The following is a 21,659-nucleotide window of genomic DNA, read 5'->3' as shown; positions in this document are numbered from 1 at the left end:
CCTTGTATAGTTTTTTTACCTGAAAAAAATATTTTTAATTCCAATCATAGGTATTTGTATAATTTTTTTATCCCTCGCAGAAACACTTGATATAGAGCAATGCAAGTTTGAAGAAATAAAAAGAAACTCTTTCGTAAAAAAATTTTTTTTAACGCACGATTTTTCCTTTATTTTAGATTGTTCTGATGTATATTACTGTGACGTGAATTATTTCGATGAAACATCAGAAAATTGGTCTTGGAACGACGATATACTGTATAAACATTGCATAAAGTATAATTTGTGATATCACCGTTTTTCTCGCTTGCTTCCCAGTGTCATCAGAGCTCGGGAAACAGATTTGTACTTCTTTAATAAAACACTGCTGTCAATTCTGCCGAAACATGAAATTCAAGAGCGGTTGTCTCTCGTCGTCTTCGGTGTTTTATTTTTGCAGCGTTATTGATAAAGATATCAGATTATTGCCGAAGGGCCTTACTACCGGTGCCGCATGTTCCCAGGTTACAGTAGCGATGAAAAGGTTAGCAATAAAGAGTAACTGCTGAATCTAGCAAAAAGACGATACGTGGAGCTGCAGCTACGTAGTTACAGCAGGGACAATATTTCCTTGCGAGATCCATCTTTAAACTGCGAGGAATGTCGGCAGACAAAAGCCGCTTTCAAAGCGCCCATTTGAATCTCCACTGCTTTGGCTTAGGTCTTTGACCGCTGCGGAAGACTGTGCACAAGAAGTGTTTTTTGCTTGCTCGTTGGGGCAATGCTAGCGTTTTGATTCACTATTTTCACATTATTCGCGGTTTTTAGACGCTGAACTAAGTAACGAGAATAGATAAATAGATTTTGCTTTAAATAATAATGTTTCTAGAAATGCGAAACAAATTACCTGATCACGTTGCCTGACATTCGTGTATGTTATTGAATAAAATTTCACCAGTCAAATACGTGCTCACCTTGACACACTGCCTTTTGGTAGTGTTGTGAGGCCACAATTTCTAGTGCTTCAAAAATACCACATTTTCAAGCGCTTGCCTACTACTTGGACATTCTACAAATTCGCAATATCAATATGAACGCTCGCTTATCGCCACATTAGGAAACGAAAAAAAACAATTGCACACAATACAAAAAGCCACGTTGGACGACGTTTGTTAGCGATTTGTTAAAGGTTCTTGCAAATCTTAATGGTGACCTTTGTTAGAGAATTCGTGATTTTACAGGACGTAATATTGCGATTGTTATTAGTATCCCTGTGCAACAATGATCATGCATTTTGACTTCAGCATTTACGTCATGCGAACCATTGTTTTCCTTCCAGTTCCGCCAGGCACAAATTATATAAAAGACAATGAAATTACTGAGATATGTCAGTCCTCTATTAGCCCTGTCCAATAACTTATGATGCTGTTCGGACCAGTGTGGATGCTCGCTTTAGCAGGAATTTGTAAGTAATTTCAGAATATTTATAGAATCGCGATAAAATTGTATTATGGATTATTTGTATGATAAAACAAGAAATATAGGTATGAAGATGTTTTACAAGGCAACTCAGTGATGGTTTTCCGCTCTAGTGTATTTGCTTTAAAAATGTTTACGCACTATTTGTATGTCCGTGCTGAGAATGTATTGCGCTTAGACGATGCATTTTCGAATAAAACGTTTCGTGAACGTTTAATAGGCGCCATACCATAGCATCCTTAAAGGCGTTTGTTGTATTTCTTGTGATTTTATTGTTTCACGCGATTTAGATTGTTAACTTAGACCCAATGTCGTCAAATGTGTACAGTTCTCCTCAAACATAACGCCACCACTCACTTAACTAAATACTGACATTTTGTTGGCTATTCAAAGCAAAATTGTTAATTGAAGCAGGTGTAATATATTGCCTTGTGGGGGGTTTTGATCATGGCGTCAACATTTTACGACGTAGTTTGACCGGTAGGCCAAAAAATAGGAGAAAACGTACAATAAAACTGTACACCTTGCGGCTGCGTTAAGTTTAGGTAACATTGCACCTTGTCCATACATTAAAACTATCATAATATGCGGTGCCTTATGCATGTATAAGGTATTTAAATGCAACGCTTTTCAAATGCCTTTTTTTAATGGAACAACAAGAACAACCTATGCTGTTTCCAAGTTTTTACATAAACTTGGTTCCAGAATAGCTAATAACGCAACGGAGTTTAATGCAAAACACGGATGATAAGATTATGAAACTAATTTGTATACCTTTAGCGCACCACCGCGGTTCCTACGGGGTCCACATTTTTTATGTACTAACGCAGTTGCTTCAGATGACGCTCAGCAAGTGTTTAATGAAAGTATACGTATATTTTCGCACGTTAAAATATAACAAAAACATATTGACATTATTTATTGACATTGTGACAATTAGCTAATTATATTATATTTCCGTGGTTGTTTAACTCACCTCTTGAAACCTAATTAGTCTAGCTTTCTCAGCTTTTTTAAACAAATTTGTAATGCCTAAGAAAACGCCATCTATCCACATAGAAGAGGTCATGTTGTGTGGTTTTATTTGAAATCGAACGTGGGTGTAGGGGTGGGGATTATAATTTGCCTCAATACATAGTAAAGTATAGCCCCATTTCAGCAAAGACAATATCAACATTTTTTCCCCAATAAAGTGTGAAGAGGAGGAAGCTGAAATCCGACATTAAGGAACAAATGCACTCACCCTAGTTATGTCTTGAAATGTACGATACTTGTCCTATTTTTGCTTCTAGCATAACATGCTCGGGTGGAGTTTATCCCATAAATAAAAAATGACAAACATAGCATATTTGAAGTATTGATGATATATTTGAAGCCTTGTATCTTAGGATTAATTATATTTTTGCTCATTAAATGCCTATTGCCTGAATGCCTATAACGCGCTATCGGCTGGAGCCACTTCAATTAAAATTTTTTCGCAAAATAATTTCGATAAATTTTTAGATTTCGTCAAAAACTAAGTTTGGACATAACTTGAACTCGCTTTATTACAAAAGGCATTTTCTATTCCTTTCTTATTTATTTTTTGTTATTCCCATGACTGTTAAATTTCTGTTGGCATAATTAAAGTTTACTTTTTCTAGTATCTTCCGTAGAATTGCTCAAACACAAATACGTGCACCCGCATCGGCAAAGATGTAGTTTGAAACTTTGATTTTACTGCATGATTTTTTACCCTTTAAAATTTAAGGGAAGAGGGCGGGAAGTGTTTGCGACATGAAGGGGTGGTTTAAGGTGGCGATGGAGAGAGGAGAGGAGAGAGAGAGTGGTGTGGACGTGCCGATTATATAAAAAGTGTCTCCCCTACCCCTCCGCTGTTTCAACGCCATTGGCTAAGCACGTCGACAGCTTTAGATTCTCAACTCTCTCAGCGTTAAGCTAATTCCGGATTAAGTTATGAAGCTTCAAAGTACCTGCCTTAAGAATGTACACAACTGCTGACCCACTGCGATCTTTGAGAATTGTTACATTTTAACTCAACGTGGAAGGTTAGTTAAAACTTGCTGTTGGCCTAGTTGGTTTATAATGCAGTCTAGAGGGTTTTTTTTTTGCGCGACACAAGGGACAATCACAAGCGAGTGGACACGGGCAAGCGTTTCGATATTATACTTGGCCACTAAGTACTCCTCAAAGACGATATTCATTGTTTATTCGTACTCCAGACATAAAGCATGTAACGAAAGTAATGAAAGATAGCAATAAGAAAATCATCAGAATATAAATGTTAAGCTCTATTTGGGAGAACTGCCTAGTCTTTCTTAAATCCAGAACGGAGAGTACAACGTTTTATTCACTCCGCCTTAATTAAAGGAAGATCAACTCACTGCAAACTGTATGTGCCTACGTGTGCTCCCCCATTGTTTGTCTTTGGTTTTGTACTTGCTCAAAACTAAAATTGCAACGCAAGAACTGATCTTCGTGATCCCTTCAAAAAGCTAAGTAACCACAGCAAATCCATGTTGAGGTGTTTCATAAGAGAAAAAGCGGTCATTCTGATATATCTTATTTTTATGTCGGACATTGGTTGGAGACTCAACCAAATCTGTGAACGTCAGTCATTTTTAAAACGGGGCAAAGATAAGTTCGAGTGTAAAAAGCTGGAGCACTTAAAGGACCTGGAATGCTAGCGACAACACCAGGTCTACCATGTGTAGATATCATCTGGTTTAAACAACCCTTAGGATTGAGTTAGTACACTCTTTGGAAGGAAAAGAGCAGGACACACCTAAGAATATAGACAAGATGAATAGTTAAAAAATTTTTATATATACATGACATATAATTAAACAACAATACTCACCTAAACTTCAGTCTCTTAATTTCAATATGCATAATATAGATATAAACATTATGCGCTGCCGCTAGAAGTAAGACCTAAGGAAGGGTGGGAAAAACACGTTTTTCTATAATCGGAGCACGTACATGTCGGCCTCTCCTTTTCACCCTCTCCACAACAAGTTCGAAAGAAACTACAAACCGAGGATGCCAGAGGAGTCTCCCCGGCCCAGGGGCTCTCCAGAACTCAGGAAAGCCGTCTTCAATTTAATGGTGGATTAAAAAAGATATGGTACACATCAACTCATCTACTCAGGAAAACACCACCAAGGCGGACGTTTCTTCGATAAAAACAAATACATAATAAAGCTCATTCCCTCCGTCACCCCTTTACCTAACAAACACATTCCACTGTACTTCCCTTTGCATCTTAAGGCTGAAACCCTTTACAGTAAAGCCGACTTGCGCAACTACGCTTAAGTTGATTCGTGTGCATGTATGTGTGCTTTACCACCTCTACCGAAAACACAAATAAGGGGGAATTTCAATTATGCGCACAAAAATATAACATCATGTAAGACAAACCCCCGAAACCGGTGATGCTCTTTATTATAAAATTATTGGTAACAATGAAGTAAATAAGAAATAGAAAAACTACAGCACTTATAAATAACACGAGCTCAAAGTATGACTTAATTTACTTTCTGATGAAGTTTAAAAATTCACATAAACTATTTTGTCAAAATAAATTAATCTAAAGTGGTACCGCTCCATTGCATATGTATAGGAATACAGGCATATAATATTTATGAGGTAAAATGTATATTGAATCATCAGGCACAATCCTCCAATTACGTCAACTAAACGTGAAAGTGCGATATTTGGGTTTTTTTTTTATTCGTAGCATAAAATATGCCAAACCTATTAAGTTTAGAAGAAAAAATAGGTTATGCGTCATTCCTTAACATAAAAATTACCGTGAGTGTTTTTGGTTTTACCTATTTGTAATAACCTACAGGACTGGGTACAAAAATCAAACAGCCTAAACTTAGCATTCCACCTTGCTCTCTACTCCGTTTCACCTTCAATCTGAGCGCAGCGGACGCTACGAGCCATCCCAGCCAATCCAGCGCGGAGAGAGTGTCATGTGACCTTGAGCTCCCTGCGTCGCTCTGCCCAACCGGAGGTCACGCGATTTTCTGCCGGCGCTGGATCGGCTGGAATAGTTCGTGGTGTCCACTGCGATCGGTCTGAAGGTTGAACGGAGTATAGTTACCTTTTGTTCTGGAAAAAAACAATCTGAAAGAAAGTGTTTTTGTTTTTTTTGTACAATGAAAATACCCACTCTAGCCCGCGTGTTCGATTTCGAATGAAACCACCCTACAATATGTGCCACTCAAAACTACATAAAAGACGCACACCTTGCCCCTGACTACGCCGCCCTTAGCAACAACTGCATGTGTGCTCTTTAGGAAATATCCGTCCCGCAAAGATTATGTTCAGCACACCTGTCGGAATCTGACGTTGTTCTTGCAAAGCACATCAGACAAAACACAGAAAAAACGGAACGCGACACCTTGGCACGCGCCGCTGGTTCACTCTCCGGAAGCGCAGATTGCAAAAACTAAAAAAGAGGCAAAAAGAAAAAAAAACTTGTTTATACTATAAAATATTATCTTTCTTAAATTTTATACCTAAAATAACTCAGGGGTCTCGCAGTAGGGGGGACAAAAAGATTTAACGCGAACTAATCGCGCCAAACCACAGCAATGTAAAGAAAAGACGCACAAAAAATATCAACAAACATTTTGACTGATGTCAGAATGCAGCTTGCGAGAATACAAATGACACTTGCCTAACGTAAGGCCAGTCCGAGAGGCAACAAATGCACTTCAAACATTTTATAAGCCACTCTTATGCACTAAGGTATGTAATAGAAAGCAGCCCCACCTTTCTCTACTGAAAGACGAGATTTTGGGTTGAGGATTCATAAGTGTGCTTATCAATTGATAGTTGACCAGGATGACGGATATCATTGCCTAAGCCTGAATGCGTACTTCAGAAAACCTTAAAGTAAGCAAGCATAACGCAAAAAGAACTCATTGTTCAGAACTGTAGCATTTATGTAACAACTGGACAAAAGCAGATTTGTATGTTAGACTCCTACTACGTGACACCCGCCTCCCGTACGGCAGTCGTATGGCGGAAGCAGCAAAATACTTAGTTTTCTCAGCTGCATTCTCAGTTTAACGTTTAAGCTGCCAGAATATGTCTATGTGGTTCTTAAGAAGAAATAAGATGTGAATACACTGTCATGTTGGTGCTTTGGCATAAAGGCTTCAGCACAGAGAGTAACCGAAACATAAAATGTGGGATGGATAGAATGGTCTCTTTATAACCGAGACCAGAATCAGTGAACCTGGTCAAAACGCAAATTACTAAAAGCGGTTTAGATGAGAATCCCACGGAGTTTCGAAAAGTAACGATTATCAAGTGATTATGTGAGTTTTAGATAAAAACGTAGGGGACCGAAATATATTTAAAGCGTTTTTCCAGCAATGGCGGGCAATGGCAACAAAAGTGCAATTATTTCCACTTCTGCTATCAAATACACGCGGCTGCCACGCGGCGAAACACAGTTTGTATTCGTCAATAAAGGATAGCTCTTTTATTTTAGCATTCCTTGCTTCGTTTGGAAATTCAAGTGATTTTAGGGAAATTTATTACGTGTTACGGCTATTACATCCGGGAAAATAAAGCGCATATAAAACGGCAGTTCGAGTGGTGCCTCTAGTCAGTCTCGCGTTATCGCTGGACCCTTGAGGTACGAGGAAAAAAGTCCTATCCCAGCGATTTGGTATGGTCAAATCAGCCACAGCCCTGCTCGAATCTAGAATAAGGAGACCAAGTTAACCCTGGGTTTTGTATATTTCAGAACAAAACGGACAATGAAAGTATTCGCTTTAAACGGGTGTATGTCATATGATGAAGTATAAACTGACTCTGACTCTAACACTCGCATTAAAATAATGCTGTATATTTTTGTTTGATTTTTCTTCTAGGTTCTTGCTCTGGCCTAGCCGATGAGAAAGTGGACGTCTGTGCTCTTCCTCCGGAAGTGGCTGGTGACGGATCTGGTTTCGAAGCGTGGTATTACGATACAAATGTCGGTAAATGCTCAAAGATGTTCTCGAAGCATACCAATTCGAGGCCTGGATTAAACCGATTCGATAACGAGACTCAATGCAATGTCAAATGCAGACGTAAGTTGCATTAATTTTCTCAGAGAAGTTTACTTCCCACTGTTGATTTCTTCTCGACGCTCTACCACTTTTTGTTCTTACCCTTATTTTTTGTGTTGAAGTATAGTTCTCTTACCTGCGCTTTTGCACAGCACTTGAGTGCTTAATATCGATTGCGTGTTTTAGGACACTGAAAATTTACGTACTTTTAATCACTGTAATGGGTAATCAACGCAGAGCAGAGGTTTATCAATCAGAAAGCACAATTAAACCCGTTAATATACTACAGTAACAGTATTACGTAGTCTGCCGCCAATGTATAATGAGAAAGTACTAGTATATATGTGTAGGGAACTCGAGTCATTACTAACAAAAGCAACCTGTATACACTAAGCAAAAGCAGGGAAGGTTCAATGAGATAATACAAGAGGACGATGAAATGTTCAGGGTGGACTCCACAAGGGAGAGGAAATGACAGGGATAAAGAAGGAAAGTGAAGGCGAAACCTTGACAACGGACATTTGAGTTTTGTAGTCATAGACTCCGCATTCAGCTTAAAAATTACGGAACGAAGGTAGGGAGTCAAAATACTACTGTCATGACTAAACTCAAAATGAAACTGCTAAAGAGTATTCTCCCAAATTATTTGCCTTGAACTGTTGTTAACACTAAACATGTTTTACCAGCCGATTTACACGGAGTTTTGTAACGTTTGGCTGTAAGAGCCGTCAGTATAACTACAACGAAAACCATTCCGTCCTTAGGGAACCACACAGAAGGACGCCGGTCCACGGGTAGGATTTGAACTCGCCAACTTTAGATTGTGAGCCCGGTGCTTTGCTGACTTCGTTTTATGAACAGCTAAAGCCATTTCAGCACCAAAAGAAATCTGTTTACATTGTAGTTTTATTGTACATAAAACCTTCCAAGCTCCCAGTTTAATTCTTAATTCTACAAACATTGCTACTTGCCATGACGCATCTTGAAATTGCGCCCAATCCCAATATTTTACGACGTAAAACTCTTTTTTTTTGGAGCCGAGTTTCAGTACTCTCCTCCACTGTAATCCTGGTTGAAACTCAGGTTGGGCACTTCGAATGTGTTCACTATTTCTGATGTTTACCGAATAACCTGTTACCAGGATAAAGCTGTTTTACTTCAGGTCCCAACGTCATCATTCTGCTTAAAAAGCTTCCAAAAAATAAAGCGATAACGCCTCCGCTTTTTGATTTGCATTTCAATTAGCGGTTCGGCATCGTCCCCTTTCGTAGCTGTTGCTGCTTCCTGAAGAGTATCTTAGTGTAGTGGCTGTTCTTGTCCATTTTTCCTCCAACCCCGATAGCTGTCTGCTGTGCTGCTTCCCGATAATCTTTTTCGCAAATCTTTTTTTGGCTCACCTGCAACCGACATTCGTTCTTCTGCTGGGAGCCTGAGATATGTTTCTCCGCTATTAGTACTTCTGCCACGAGCTCTTCAGGTTCAGTAGTACGGACCACGCAAAAGCGAAGCTTTTGGCGGGGTGCGCGTTGAAACGGTCGCACGCAACGTCCTTCTCCTCTTCTTTTGAAAGCCTATCACACATTTTGTGCTTACCAGCCTTTGTCAATAGAATCAGCTTTTGCGCTTTGTCGAAATCGGTGTACAAAGCCATCGGTATATAAAATGAGTTCTTCGCGATCGGTGTATATTCTAAGTTCTTCCGGGTACTGTAGTGCGATAGCCTCTTCAGCAACTTTTCGAAGTACAATGGCTGCGGTGTCTTTCTTTCTGAGAATAGCTGGTAAATTCTCCTGGTACAAGAAGGTGTGCTGGCGCCAGGGTATAGTTTACATGGGCAGGCGGTTTTGTGCTACTTAAAGCGTGTTTCACATGCAGCGGTTTTGGCCCTAGAGCGGCGCGGTTTCTGCCGTCGCGGCGCTCTGGCCAGCACCAGCGATTGAGCGGCACGAGCGCCGCGACGGCAGAAATCGCGCCGCTCTAGGGCCAAAAATCGCTGTATGTGAAACACGCTTCAGAGTGGGCCCAAAAATCTACTTTGGCAGATATGAGAAACTAGTTTAATGGACAACAGCTAGAATGGAAGCCACCAGAAAGGCTCTATCTACAGCCGTCACAAGGAATGTTGCGTTGTATAAACTACAGGCTGTTCTTATAACAAACCCTCGTACAGCACTCCATGGGCTTGCGACACCTGGATCCCGCGACGAGCAAGTTGCCACAATCATCAAATTCCTAAAGGTTCTCTTAAACAGAAGCTTCACCGTACTGTTCCAATGGGTAGCCTCACACTTTGAAATATCTGGAAACACTGAAGCTGACAAGCTGGCTGGGGAAGAACACAACCGAACCCCCAACATTAAAAGCCCAACAACCTTCAAGGACTCTCTTTTTCTTGTCAAAGCCCAAATCGGCAATCTCGCTTCATCAAGCCAAACGACATATCGGCCGTGCGTTACCAAAGGATTTTCCCGCGCTAATAGCACCCTCCTAATGCGACTACAAACGAATAGCGCGTTTACCAAATATTTTCTTCATAAAATAGGCTTCATGGACATCCCTGTTTGTACCACATGTGACGAAGGGGAAACTATTGAAACCGTTTTTCTGCGTTGCGAGATTTGTAAAATAGAGCGACACGGATTCCTCCAAAACTAACCACATTTGGCATTATGACACCGAAAGTAGATGACATATTTTACCCGACTGGAGCTACACACCGACGTCGTGTACTTCAGCGGCTGCTGCTAAACGTCCTGAGCGCCACCGGCCTGTCAGAAGGGCTGCAGCAATAGGGAGTTTTAGTAGACTTCTCTTGAGTGTAGTTTTGCGTTTTGCGTGTGTAGTTTTTCACGCTGTTTACTGCCGATTACAATGAACCAACTCGCCTACATCACGACCTTAATCTACCGGACCGGTACGTGCAGCACCGCCGGACGGAATACACGCTCCCCGTCTTACGACCTGTCCGCTGAGGCATGATAATACCTATGTTTCCGAAGGGGAACTGGCACAAGGTTGGCTTTAAGCGCCACTGGGTGGCCGGGAGCTGCGCGAAAGCGCGGCTGTAATGGAAGGTACGAGAACGAGCGCTTGGGCACTGACCAACGCTGTGCATGCGTTCTCTCGTCCCCTATTTGAAAATCCCACAGAAACAAATGCCCACCAGTACATACTTTCGTCAAAGCAAACTGAAGGAGCTAACAAAGAAGAAGCGAGGGTGTAAATCGTTTGGAACCAATCTCAGAGCCTGCTATGCCCTATTGCTTACATTCCGCTGGAAATGCGACATGTACGTGAGGTGCTAATAGATTCTCGGTGACTGACGGTGAAAGTAAATTCTGAGTACGAACTCTGAGAATCACTAGAAAAGGAATAATTACAGCACTCGTCGATGCCTGAACGCTGACTCTCCGGTAGGTAATGGCACGGACAAAAATCGCAGGGTATGTGCATTCCCTCGTTTATTAATGCAAAAGTATTAACTGTCTCATGGAGCGAGCCGACGTCATCAGCTTTGAAACCATGCAAAACGGCACCTTAATGAAACCACGCGCAAAGCTAGCCAACGGATCTTTTTACACTTTGGTCCCATTGGCTGGCGCGCGTGGACGAGTCTCCCATTGGCCGCTGCGTGTCAGTTTTTGTGGTGTGTAATCACACTGTTGTGTTATCACTGATCACCGCGTTCGCTTGCCTCTTATCGGTTGTACGGCGCGTGGCAATATTTACGGCGCACGGAATAAACCAAAAAGTTCGTTCTGCTGGGAACTACGTTAGTGTCTGTTCCTTCCTTGCGCCGCAAGGCACACGACAGTTTGAACGATCGCTCACCTGATGGCGCTGCGTGTCCGGGAGGCAGCGGCTTCGCCGTTCCACGCCCAAGGTCAGCGCGTTGTTCGCCGCAGATTAAAGAAGGGAGCGAAGAGCGGCGTGCGTGCTTTGGCATTCACAACTCATAAGAAGTGCTTAGGTGTACCTGGAGCCTCTTTATTTGATTTGAAAACACGTTGGGTGTGGCCACATGACGCCCGGTCATGGTCTTCCGTGCTCGTGTTTCGGTTTCAGTTGAGGTGTCTTGCCTTTATTAAAAATGTACGTAACTCTGCTGCAGAATATTTCGTGGGTAGTGTTATATTAAATCACATGGCAAAAAAATAGTATTGGGGGGTTGGGCGAGGAGGGGTCAGTTTCCCTTGAAGGTTTCAGCAAATATTTAGGGATCACATAAAATGAGCACAAAAAGGCAAACAAATCCGATGTGTCTAACGCGCCTTGAGCGTTTTGAGTGCTAATCAGTGCAATCTACGGTTGGTGCTCAGCACCGGACGAGGTCGAGAATGTATGTTTAGATCTCAAAATTAAACCTGCGATATGGGACTGAGTATATTAAACGCAAGGCTCAGTTTCGCATCGAAGAATTTATGTAAACGTCTAGACATACAAAACTTGAAATAATAAAACAGAGAGGACGAGGACGGGAACAGGGCATGAAAGATGAGATGGGAACAGGACATGAAAGATGTCCTGTTCCCCTCCTCGTCCTTTCTGTTTTATTCTTTCAAGTTTTGTATCTATTAACCAACACGCTCGCTTTCAATTGTAACCTTTTAGACATATGTTCCGTCTTCATGATTGCTAAGTATGTACTCTCTTATATAGAAGTGATGTCCTCTCCGAGTGCTGGAGGAACTGTGGTTATATGGGCAAGTTTTAAAGTGTTCGTAGACTCTAAAAATGCCGCTGTTTGTTTCCCGTAGGGAAAGCGAAAAGCCATTAGTTTACTGCTATTAAGGTGCCTGGAACGCGTCTTTAAACGGTGTGTTTAGCGTCCCATTCCGCCCACGCATCGAAAGTGGTCCCGAAGGGGCAACAAATGACGTCACAAAAATCCCGGAAGTCATGCTGTCGGATGTCGCGATCCTGGCGGTTGGTCGTAGAAAGGCTAGTGAAAAGCAGGAGCGACCGCGAGTGTCGCTGTCGTCGCGGCGTCTCAACTTCTGGCTGCCGAAGTTTCCGTGAGCTGCCACACTGGGGAGCGACCTGCAGCAGTACAGGCTTCTACTACCACCACCACTGCTGTTGTGAGACTGCCAGGAGCGCGGCCAACGAAGGCATGAACCTTTTACGACTTCATCAGGCGGAGATCGAGAGACCACTTGTTTGGACGCGGTAAACAGAGCACTCGGAGACACTTTTCAGGCACTAGTCTGCTATCTTTGTAGGAAGCTTGATGAATAACAAGGCTTAAGAACTGATCGCTAACATATAGAAAAAAAAGTTCGCATTCAGTGTGTCTTTGGAATGACGTCACAATGTGGAGTCGCACGGTAGAGGCTCCATGTCACGGGCAGGAAATTATTATGCTCGCCTCATAAATGCTACGCATTCAAAGCGACCTCTGGCATGTGAAGCTCAGCATTGCGTGAAAATGTGAAACGACATGCTTGGAGTCCTATGACGCAAACACATTTTCCAGGAATCTTTTTTTTGTGTGTGATTTAATATTTTCTTTATATTTCAGAAAAATAGACGCGTGGCAATTATAAAAATAAAATGGGGTCAAAACTATGATCGATAGAAACTACTAATTTCGGGCCCACATTCGCTTCCGTTAATAGGCCAGGCTAGATTTCATTCTAGCCTGAGCTGACTCCGGATACCTTCGTAATATAAGTTTTCCAGCACACCATGACTCGCCGTCTTTTTTTTTTCTTTAAAGTTGTATCGCCGTTTTAAAGAGCGCATCTGAAACTCTCAATAGAGACGACATATTTCTGCCCCGGGCAAAGAGTATGCATAAAAAAAGCATGTGACGTCGATAAAACACCGATTATTGCTTTACACACATCGGCATAAAATGTGTTTCACGGAGTTTGCTAGAATATACGATCAAAAGTGTCCGCTAACAGTTCATCGAACTCTAAAACCTGTCCAGAGATGGGTAAAGCCTACAATGCTGTTTTTTGTTTCTTTTTTTTTTTTTCTCACGGCACATTGTAAAGAGTTTAGAGCGTCTACTTTCAAGAAAATCACTTCAGAGGGACAATCGCAGCCAACTACGGAGGGTGCATGGTGAATGAAAAGGACGACATTTATGCCAAAACCCATATAAAGACAATATTCGCATAGCACCACGCCTGACATTTCACAACACTCAGTGGCTGAGCACCAGCCGATTCTGTTTAGGTGTAAACATGCCGTCAATCCCGTCAGTTGCCCAGAGTGCAGCGATTATACTCCGCGACAACTTTTCTTGGCAATGCAGTGGAAGGTACGTCCCGCGTTTCCGAAAAGAGGAGGAGAGCCTGCGTACACTCAAAATGGGAGAGGGGACGCGGGACGTACCTTCCACTGCATTGCCAAGAAAAGTTGTCACCGAGTATAGCTCTCCAATGTGATTTGCGGGAAAGTAGTCGCTCCAAGAGTTTCAGAGTGCAATAAACACGCGCGTGCTCCGACGCTTGCTACATGTGGCTTCAGCATAAAACCAAACACATTTTTTCATCTACACTTTCTCTTCGTCCTTATAATAGGCAGGAGCCGGCTGCATTCGGGATCAATTTGGGTAATAACAACATGACAAAGCCATAGTGCTGTATTTACTAAGTCACCTACAGTATAGGCCAACAGGGGGCACAAATCGGACACGAGCGCTTGATGCATTAGCGTTGGGTTAAAGGATGATGACCTGTCAAGCGCTAAAGCAGCGCCCATGTTTAAAGCTGCGCCCCGTACTGCCCTCTGATAGATGAACTAGAAATGTCAGCATTGCAGAAGTTTTATCTGGAAGGTTCAGTTAACACGTAATGGCTACCCTTCGTTCTTTCACCAAAAACTTATGCGCTACAGAGGGACGGATTCTCTTCATTTGAGTTTTGTTTGGAAAGAAAACTAATAATTGGCCAACACCTGATGATATTTGATAGTTATGGCCGGGCACCAGTCTGACATCTGTTTTAGCATGTGATGCCTGTGCTTTCAACGGTTTAGATACAATTTTGATACTAAAACTTTGCGGAAAAGTTAAGTTCTATGGTTAATTGCCTATTTTTGTACGTTTCAATTCAAGCTGACGTACCCAGCTTCTGTTTCGAAAAACTTGATAACGGCATCCGCCAAGGCTCGAAGTCCATGTGGACTTATAATTCTGACCTCTCACAATGCGTCCAGTTTCAATGGAGCGGAGGTGAAACAGAAGGGAAAAACGTGTTTCGTTCAAATCAAGATTGCCTAAAGAAGTGTGAAAGTAAGTTACTGGTTTTAAACTCTTGATTCGCTTTTATTTAGTCATCTTGATTGTTACCAGCGTTTCGTTAGGGACAGTGCTATGAAATCCCAGCTAAATTTAATCGCACACTTTAGGCGACATAAATGTTGGCACGTTGCTTTTCTTTATTATGCTGATCAAAAGCTCAGCAATAGAAGTTTTTTTTTTGTTATAGCTCTCTTTGTATTAATCATGAATATTATGTGTAGCGGATGCAGAGCAATTACTATTATTTTTACTTATTTATTTATTAATGCTACAATCCCAAGGTGGGATGCTGGCAGGCGTGTACAGTGCTGGAAATAAAACAGGGTGGCATAACATAAACAATGCAAACACGTTCAAGGCAATAAAAATAAATTTACTTCTTAATGATACAAATCTAGGCGGGAGATTTGTTAATGTTTCCTCATTTTTTTAAAATGAATTCTTTAACAGGCATGAATTGTTCAATCCCAGAAACGTTTGTTTTTATTTCTTCAATGTTTTCCTATTGTGATTTATTTAAGAAACGATTTCTACCAATTTTGTGCAATTTTCTGGAGGAATCAAATATAGGAAAACAATTTTACGCTTATTTTGTTTTTACATCGCTTGTATTCAGAGTCGTTTTCGCCTGTGTCTACGCTTCAAGTGCGGTTTGCAAAATTCAATATTAACAGTGTATTCAAAGTTTAAACTTCGGGCTTTCGCAATGTCATCATTATAGTTTTTGCGTAAAGTATGTTTACCAATACATGTCGAATTTTAACGTGAAATGTTTACAATTGTGGAAGTTATTTAAATATGGCTGTGGTTTATTTCAGTTACACTAAACTTCGGTCAGTTTAGACTAAAAAAATCATATGTGGGAGATTGATTTCTGCAATCAAGAAAACTGCACTTCAAAAACTAGAAAAAAACGATTGACGAGCAAAAATATCGCTTCTAGCGTTCTTAAAAAAAGATTGGGAATAACGCGATATTTATAGAATATATTTGTTTAGGAATAGCCTAAGGTGGGGGGGGGGGGGCATTTTTTTAAGCTTTTTAATACATTTTATTCTGGAATGCTCACGACATTCCGCCATCGTTCATGCTTTTCTTTTAATCATACATGGTTAGTGAAAGGTTCTGTTCTTTATAGTTTATCTGCAGATTGCCCTTCTTAATCTATATTAGAGTTTTTCACGAAGTGCTGTGTGCTGACACTAATTTATGCCATTTTATTTATTCAAAGTTCCTGACCTCGGTGATTGCTCAATGCCACCAACAAGAATATGCAAGAGAAACGATGATGAATGGTATCGGTTTGATCAGAGGACGCATACTTGCCGGCCTTTGGAATTTCTCGAATGTCCGAATCGGGAGGGCAATACATTTGGTTCGTTTTACGGATGCAACCAGCGGTGTGGGAGTAAGTAAATTTTAGGTATTTGCACCATTATGGATAGAAAAATATGGCTTATTAAAATTTGAAAACGCGCAGATTTTTACCTATTCATATTCTAATCAAAAACAAAAGATATAGGAATGCTTACTTCTTTAACAAGTAAAAAAATTGAACTACATTTTTTTTGAGCCCCAATTGAATTGTCTTTAACATTGGAGACAGTTGATAAAATTATTATATACACTATTTGTTTTGACACAGTATAAATAAATAGTTAAAACACAACAAATAGTTTAATTCCTCATGCTCATATTTTTTTTTATCTTGAGATAACAGCTTAGATAACATTTACCATTTGTATCAATAATCTGGCAAGACCGTAAAGTAAATTTTAGTTTTCATCCACTGCATATTTTTCACGATAGTCTGACCGGGAAAAATGGCATTGGAACATTGTGCACAAATATTGTTTTGAAATTTAAAAAAAATATAACTATTTAGTTTTTTCTTGAACAAATAATGTGACAGGTAGAAAAGGGTAGATCAAGCTAAAAACTTAAAATACATGTTCACTGAGACGAACTTGTGTTTACAAACTAAAACAGAAAGGTACAACGCATAGTGCGTTGGAAGAGTGACATTCCTAGAAAGGCCAGGGCCTTCATACAAGCGGTCACATCAGGAAAGTTCCAGACCAGGACACTAAATATCAGCCGAGAACGGGCCTGAAATTTCCAGAAGAGTATAGAATTATTATGGTGCCTGGAGCGCGTCTTCGACTGGTGTGTTTAGCGTCCTATCCCACGAATACGTCAAAATTGGTCCCAAAGTTGCAACAAATGACATCACAGAAGCCTGAGTGTCATGTTGTAGCTTGTCGCGATCCTGGCGGCTGGTCATAGAAATGCTGGCGAAAAGCTCGAGCGGACGCCAGTGTCGCTGTCGGCACGGCGTCCCAAGCGTCCCAACTTCCTGCTGCTGTAGCTTCCGTGGAGTGTCGAAGTGAAGAGCGACCTGCAGTTGTACAGGCATCTGCCACATACACCACAGCTGCTGAGACACCACCAGGGTCGCGACCGGCGACAGCATGACGCTTCTATGACGTCATCAGGCGGGAATCGAGGGACCACTTTTCTGGAGGCGGTAAACACACCGGTCGGATACGCGTTCGAGGCACCGTAGTATTATAAAAGAAAGGTCTGGGCCAAGAAGAATTCGAGCCCGGTTTCTCCACGTGTCAGCCGCGTATGTTGCCACCTCTGCCATGCTCGAAGCAATGCGACGAGACTGTTGTTAACTCCCTTTGATACCAAAGCTGTCAGGGGTGTAGATAAAATATAAATAAAATAAGAACCAAATCAAATATAGATGTACTTCCTCCCGTCAAACACCCCTCTCTGGTAAAAAATACTGTGGAAGAACTCGTATTAACACTAATTTCATTTTAGACCAATAGCTGTCTTCCTGAAAGATCAAGGTAATTCTGTAAAGTTGGACATGATTACATTTGTAATCTTCACATTCCTTTCGTCTATCTGCGGGTTTTTGTCAATTATTCAAACTGAAAAGCTTTGAAAGCCGATTTGTAAATCTGAGGACGTCATTAAGCTCGGCTATTCTGATGACGTCAACTCACGTGAGGCGTGCGCTAAGCCTCTGGTGCCGACGTGAAACTGGAAACAGCATTTTAAATTTTTCACCGCATAGAATCTAGCAAGATAATTGGATATATAAGAAGACAGATAGACCTTTTCACTCGCTGATTTCTGGGTGACATCATTGTGCTTGCCTCTAGCACTTTGTTTAGCCATCCGTGCATTTAACTAGATTTGGCGAGATAAAAGAAAGTGGAAAACGCCCGCACGTGAAAAAGGAGGTCGTCACAGACTCCGCTGCCGTCCGGTTCCGGACCTGTACCTTGTAGCTCCCCATAACGAGCTCTCAAGGGAGCTTCCGCAGCGTTCATTTCCCTCACAACGGTTTTGTAGTAAGTCGGGAAAAAGTTCCCGCGGTTAAAGGATCAACTCTATGCGTATTCAACTACAAGCAAGAATAAAAAAATAAAGGCCCTACTGAAAAAAAAAATATTTGAAATTTAAACAAGCGGCAAACTGGTCGACCTGTTTGAATCAAAATGGTGGCAAACTTGGCGATCCGGTTGGATCAAACGTGAATACGGGATACAGGTACCGGTTTGAAACGGTAACCGTTTGAAACGATGCTCGTTTGATACGGACGCCCGTTCGGTACGGGCACGTGACCACACATTTGAACGCGCCATTCGGAGAGGCAAATTATTCGCTAGCCCCAAATGGGTCTCGTCTGGAAGGTTGGTTACCTTAAACTTACTTAAGACGTCCCGAGCATCATAAGCCTATTTATAACAGGGTGGGAAACACGTAGAAAAAGTGTGCTCGCGCAGGTGCTTGCAAATGGGCAGGAAAACAGACACAAAATTTTGTTTTCAATTCTCCTAGAAGCTTATTACAACTTATTCCGTAGACCAGTACAAACGTTCAAGCGATCTGTAAAATATAAGAGGCACTTTAAGCTTTTATACAATTGAGAAGATTGGAAAGCTAACAAGAACCGAGGTGATTCTAGACTATAATGGAAGGCTTTCGGGGAAATTATTCTCCCGGCTGCCGCGAGAATAGACGCTGCAAAATTTTATAGATAATCTGGAAGAGTACGCATAGAAGGACGGTCAGTCGTTGCCAACAAGTAGGCTGCAGTGCACTTACCATAATAATAGCGGGCTCGAAAGATGTAATCCAAGATATATGTCGACACGGTCAAAGTAGGACAACCACACAAACACGAGAACGCTTGTTGAAGTTTCAACACGATGCGGCGTACAAGCTGTAATCTGCCGAACCCAACCAAACCGCAAGAATTTCTGACTTCTTTGAAGAATCGCTTGTTGCCGATATACGCGTAGGACTTCTCGAACACTCATAGCTTTGTTGTACATCCAATACGTTGTCGAGAGACATCCTAATAAAACCGCAGGGATAGGCGGCAGATTGAAGCAGGTAGGACGAACGAAGTTCGAACTGCAACGGACAAGTCAAGCAGACTAAAAAAAAAGCGGCGGCCATCGCGGGCGTTTCCGGATCTAGGACGCTATGCTTATCAGCGTGTACCATGCCCTCCTCTCCCTCGGGTCACGTGACAGAGCTGACCAAAGAGGAGGGAGGGGGCGAGGTCAAGGGGCAGGACACCGGGACATCCCCTCACACTCTCCTCAAGTATTCCACCACAACGCGTTTGCGTCGTGGCGAAAGTCGGCGAATCGCGCGCGCGCATTTCAGCACGCTCAGAAGCTGGTAATGGCGCCGGCCAGAAGCTCGGCTTGCGCCCGTGCGAAAAAAGCACCCAGCGCGAGCTCGTGCTGGGTGCTCTCGCAATGCTCGATGTTTCTTGCAGCCACGTATTCGCGCACTACCTTCGCTGCGACTTGAATTGAGGTGAAACGGAGTCTAGAAGTATATTCTTTCACGCGGTCGCGTCTTCTGCGAGGGAGATTCGAGCTGAATAAGTAAATTGACTCAAGAAGGAACCAAAGTTATAAAGCTCTGTCAAAAATATCAGCTCGCCAAGTCGCAAGTTTACGTAGAAAAAAAAATGCTTATTGTAGTTGCAATATAAGTGAACATCAGCGAAATAAAAATATAAATGTAATTACTTGCATTACGCGGACGATTATAGATCGATGATCCGGCGCTTCCGGCTTTCCGAAAACAGGCTGCCACGGCTGAAATAGGCGTGCGCATGCCGCCCGATCGGTACGTTCAGTATACAACGGGCTCCGGAGAGCCGTTTGATTAAACCGGTACAGTTTGCCGGTCACCGGTCACCCGTCCTTGCAACATGGTCGCCGGTTTGAGCAAACGTGCGACAACCTTGCCCAAAAGAGTGGCCCATTTGCCCAGACGAGTGACCCGTTTGCCATAGGAGTGACCTGTTTGCCCAAATTGGTCACTCCTATTTGAGCAAACAGGTCCCCTTTTGAGCCATACGGGCGACCCCTTTGACAAACTGGTGACCGGTTTGGCTAAACTGTTGCTGGTATGAACCTGTTTACTTTCATATAGACGCCAAATGCTTTTTTTTCAGTAGGGGGACAATACAACACATGTTTCGACTTAAAACCTATAGAGTTTAATGCCGACAAGCACCGAGCAGCGGGATTCTCGAGAATTCCACTGCTCGGTGCTCGTAAGAATTAAAGTCTGTACATTGTAAGTCAAAATATGTTATTTTTTCCCTCCTTTATGTTTAATACATTCTTGTGGTTTACTTTATCACCAACGCGCTCAACTAAGGTTTATCTAGGCGTATATTTGGCCACCTTTCAGTGTTCGTGGTAAAGAATTTGGGTTTTGAAAAACACAAAGAGGACCAAAATTTCACATGGAATATAACTATGCGAAAACAAATGGCTTTGACATATTGGTTTCATTGCCAGTTGAGCCATCTTTCTTGCGTGTTGTGTCAAATTGGATGCAAAGAAGCTTGAATAAAATAGAGCGTACACCTGGGAAGCGGGGGCAAGTCAGGACGGTTCAACTGTCGCGTCCTGAGCGCCTACTACTCTACCTACCGTCTCTACGTGTTCTAGCGTGGAGGGTTACCTTAGTTACATGTTATGGTGGCCCAGCATCACCTTGTGGATTTCTGCCGTGCGGCCTCACGCTGCGTATGTTTAGACTTGACAGGCTTACCAGAAATTACACTTGAGCCTATGCAACTGGATTTTTGTCTCGGTGCACTAAAATAAAAGGTATTCAATCGGAGGCAATACTTAAAGGCGTGCCGCCGTTTTGTATTTGTTGCAACTTTCAAGGCACGCGTGAAGCGCTCCATACGTTTCAGAAGCCCTCTCCTGCTTGATCCTTTACGTATAGGTGAATGGTGCCGGATTTGCCTTTTAGAAGTCTCTTGTCTGCGTCTCTCGTCTGCGTCTCTCGTTTGCGAGAGACGAGAGATCCTGTGGGATAAATCAAAGTGCATTTTCGTTGCCCTCCTGAGGTCTTTGTGAGTAAATTATAAAATATATAGAGGCAGGTAACTTGTGGCGATCAGATAATTTAGTAAAATTGCCGGAAAATAATATGCGTCGGCGACGTTACTAATTTTTGTTGGAATGAGTAAACCACTATAAAATATTCGCCCACGCTCTATGAATGTGGCACCGTGTGCGCCGTATAAACCTTCCGTTTAACTTCATTTACAAGCTAGATAAAACCCCGGCAAAGTCATAAAACGGCAGTGTAGCCGCAGATCCATGGAGTGGTTGCTGCCTTGTCGTAGAAGTATTTAGCAGCCTTATCTATTTGACGCGTGATGGCCTTCAATCATTTCCAAATGACGTTAATTTAGTTAGCTGTTATGATAAAGTGTGGCGATGTGGGTTAGCTGGTTCATACTGACGAAAGGGCAAACTGCGCAAAGTCAAACAGCTTTTGTCCCCGTTTACTCTCCG

At 42.1% G+C, this 21,659-nt stretch overlaps 1 protein-coding gene across 1 annotated transcript in view; it reads left to right on the top strand.

The window, feature by feature from the left end:
- The first annotated feature begins 1,395 nt into the window (after positions 1-1,395).
- Positions 1,396-21,659, top strand: part of LOC8042940 (papilin-like) — a 28,403-nt gene continuing 8,139 nt past the window's right edge. The window contains exons 1-4 of the mRNA XM_002415892.3: positions 1,396-1,441; positions 7,353-7,553; positions 14,602-14,778; positions 16,019-16,195. Coding sequence (XP_002415937.3) covers positions 1,396-1,441; positions 7,353-7,553; positions 14,602-14,778; positions 16,019-16,195 — 601 coding nt within the window. The remainder of the gene's footprint in view (positions 1,442-7,352; positions 7,554-14,601; positions 14,779-16,018; positions 16,196-21,659) is intronic.

Source organism: Ixodes scapularis, unplaced genomic scaffold (genome assembly GCF_016920785.2).
Source record: "Ixodes scapularis isolate PalLabHiFi unplaced genomic scaffold, ASM1692078v2 PGA_scaffold11__112_contigs__length_91849675, whole genome shotgun sequence".
Classification (NCBI taxonomy): Eukaryota; Metazoa; Arthropoda; class Arachnida; order Ixodida; family Ixodidae; genus Ixodes; species Ixodes scapularis.
Note: the sequence above shows the minus strand (reverse complement) of the source record. Positions and strands in the feature narration are given on the sequence as shown.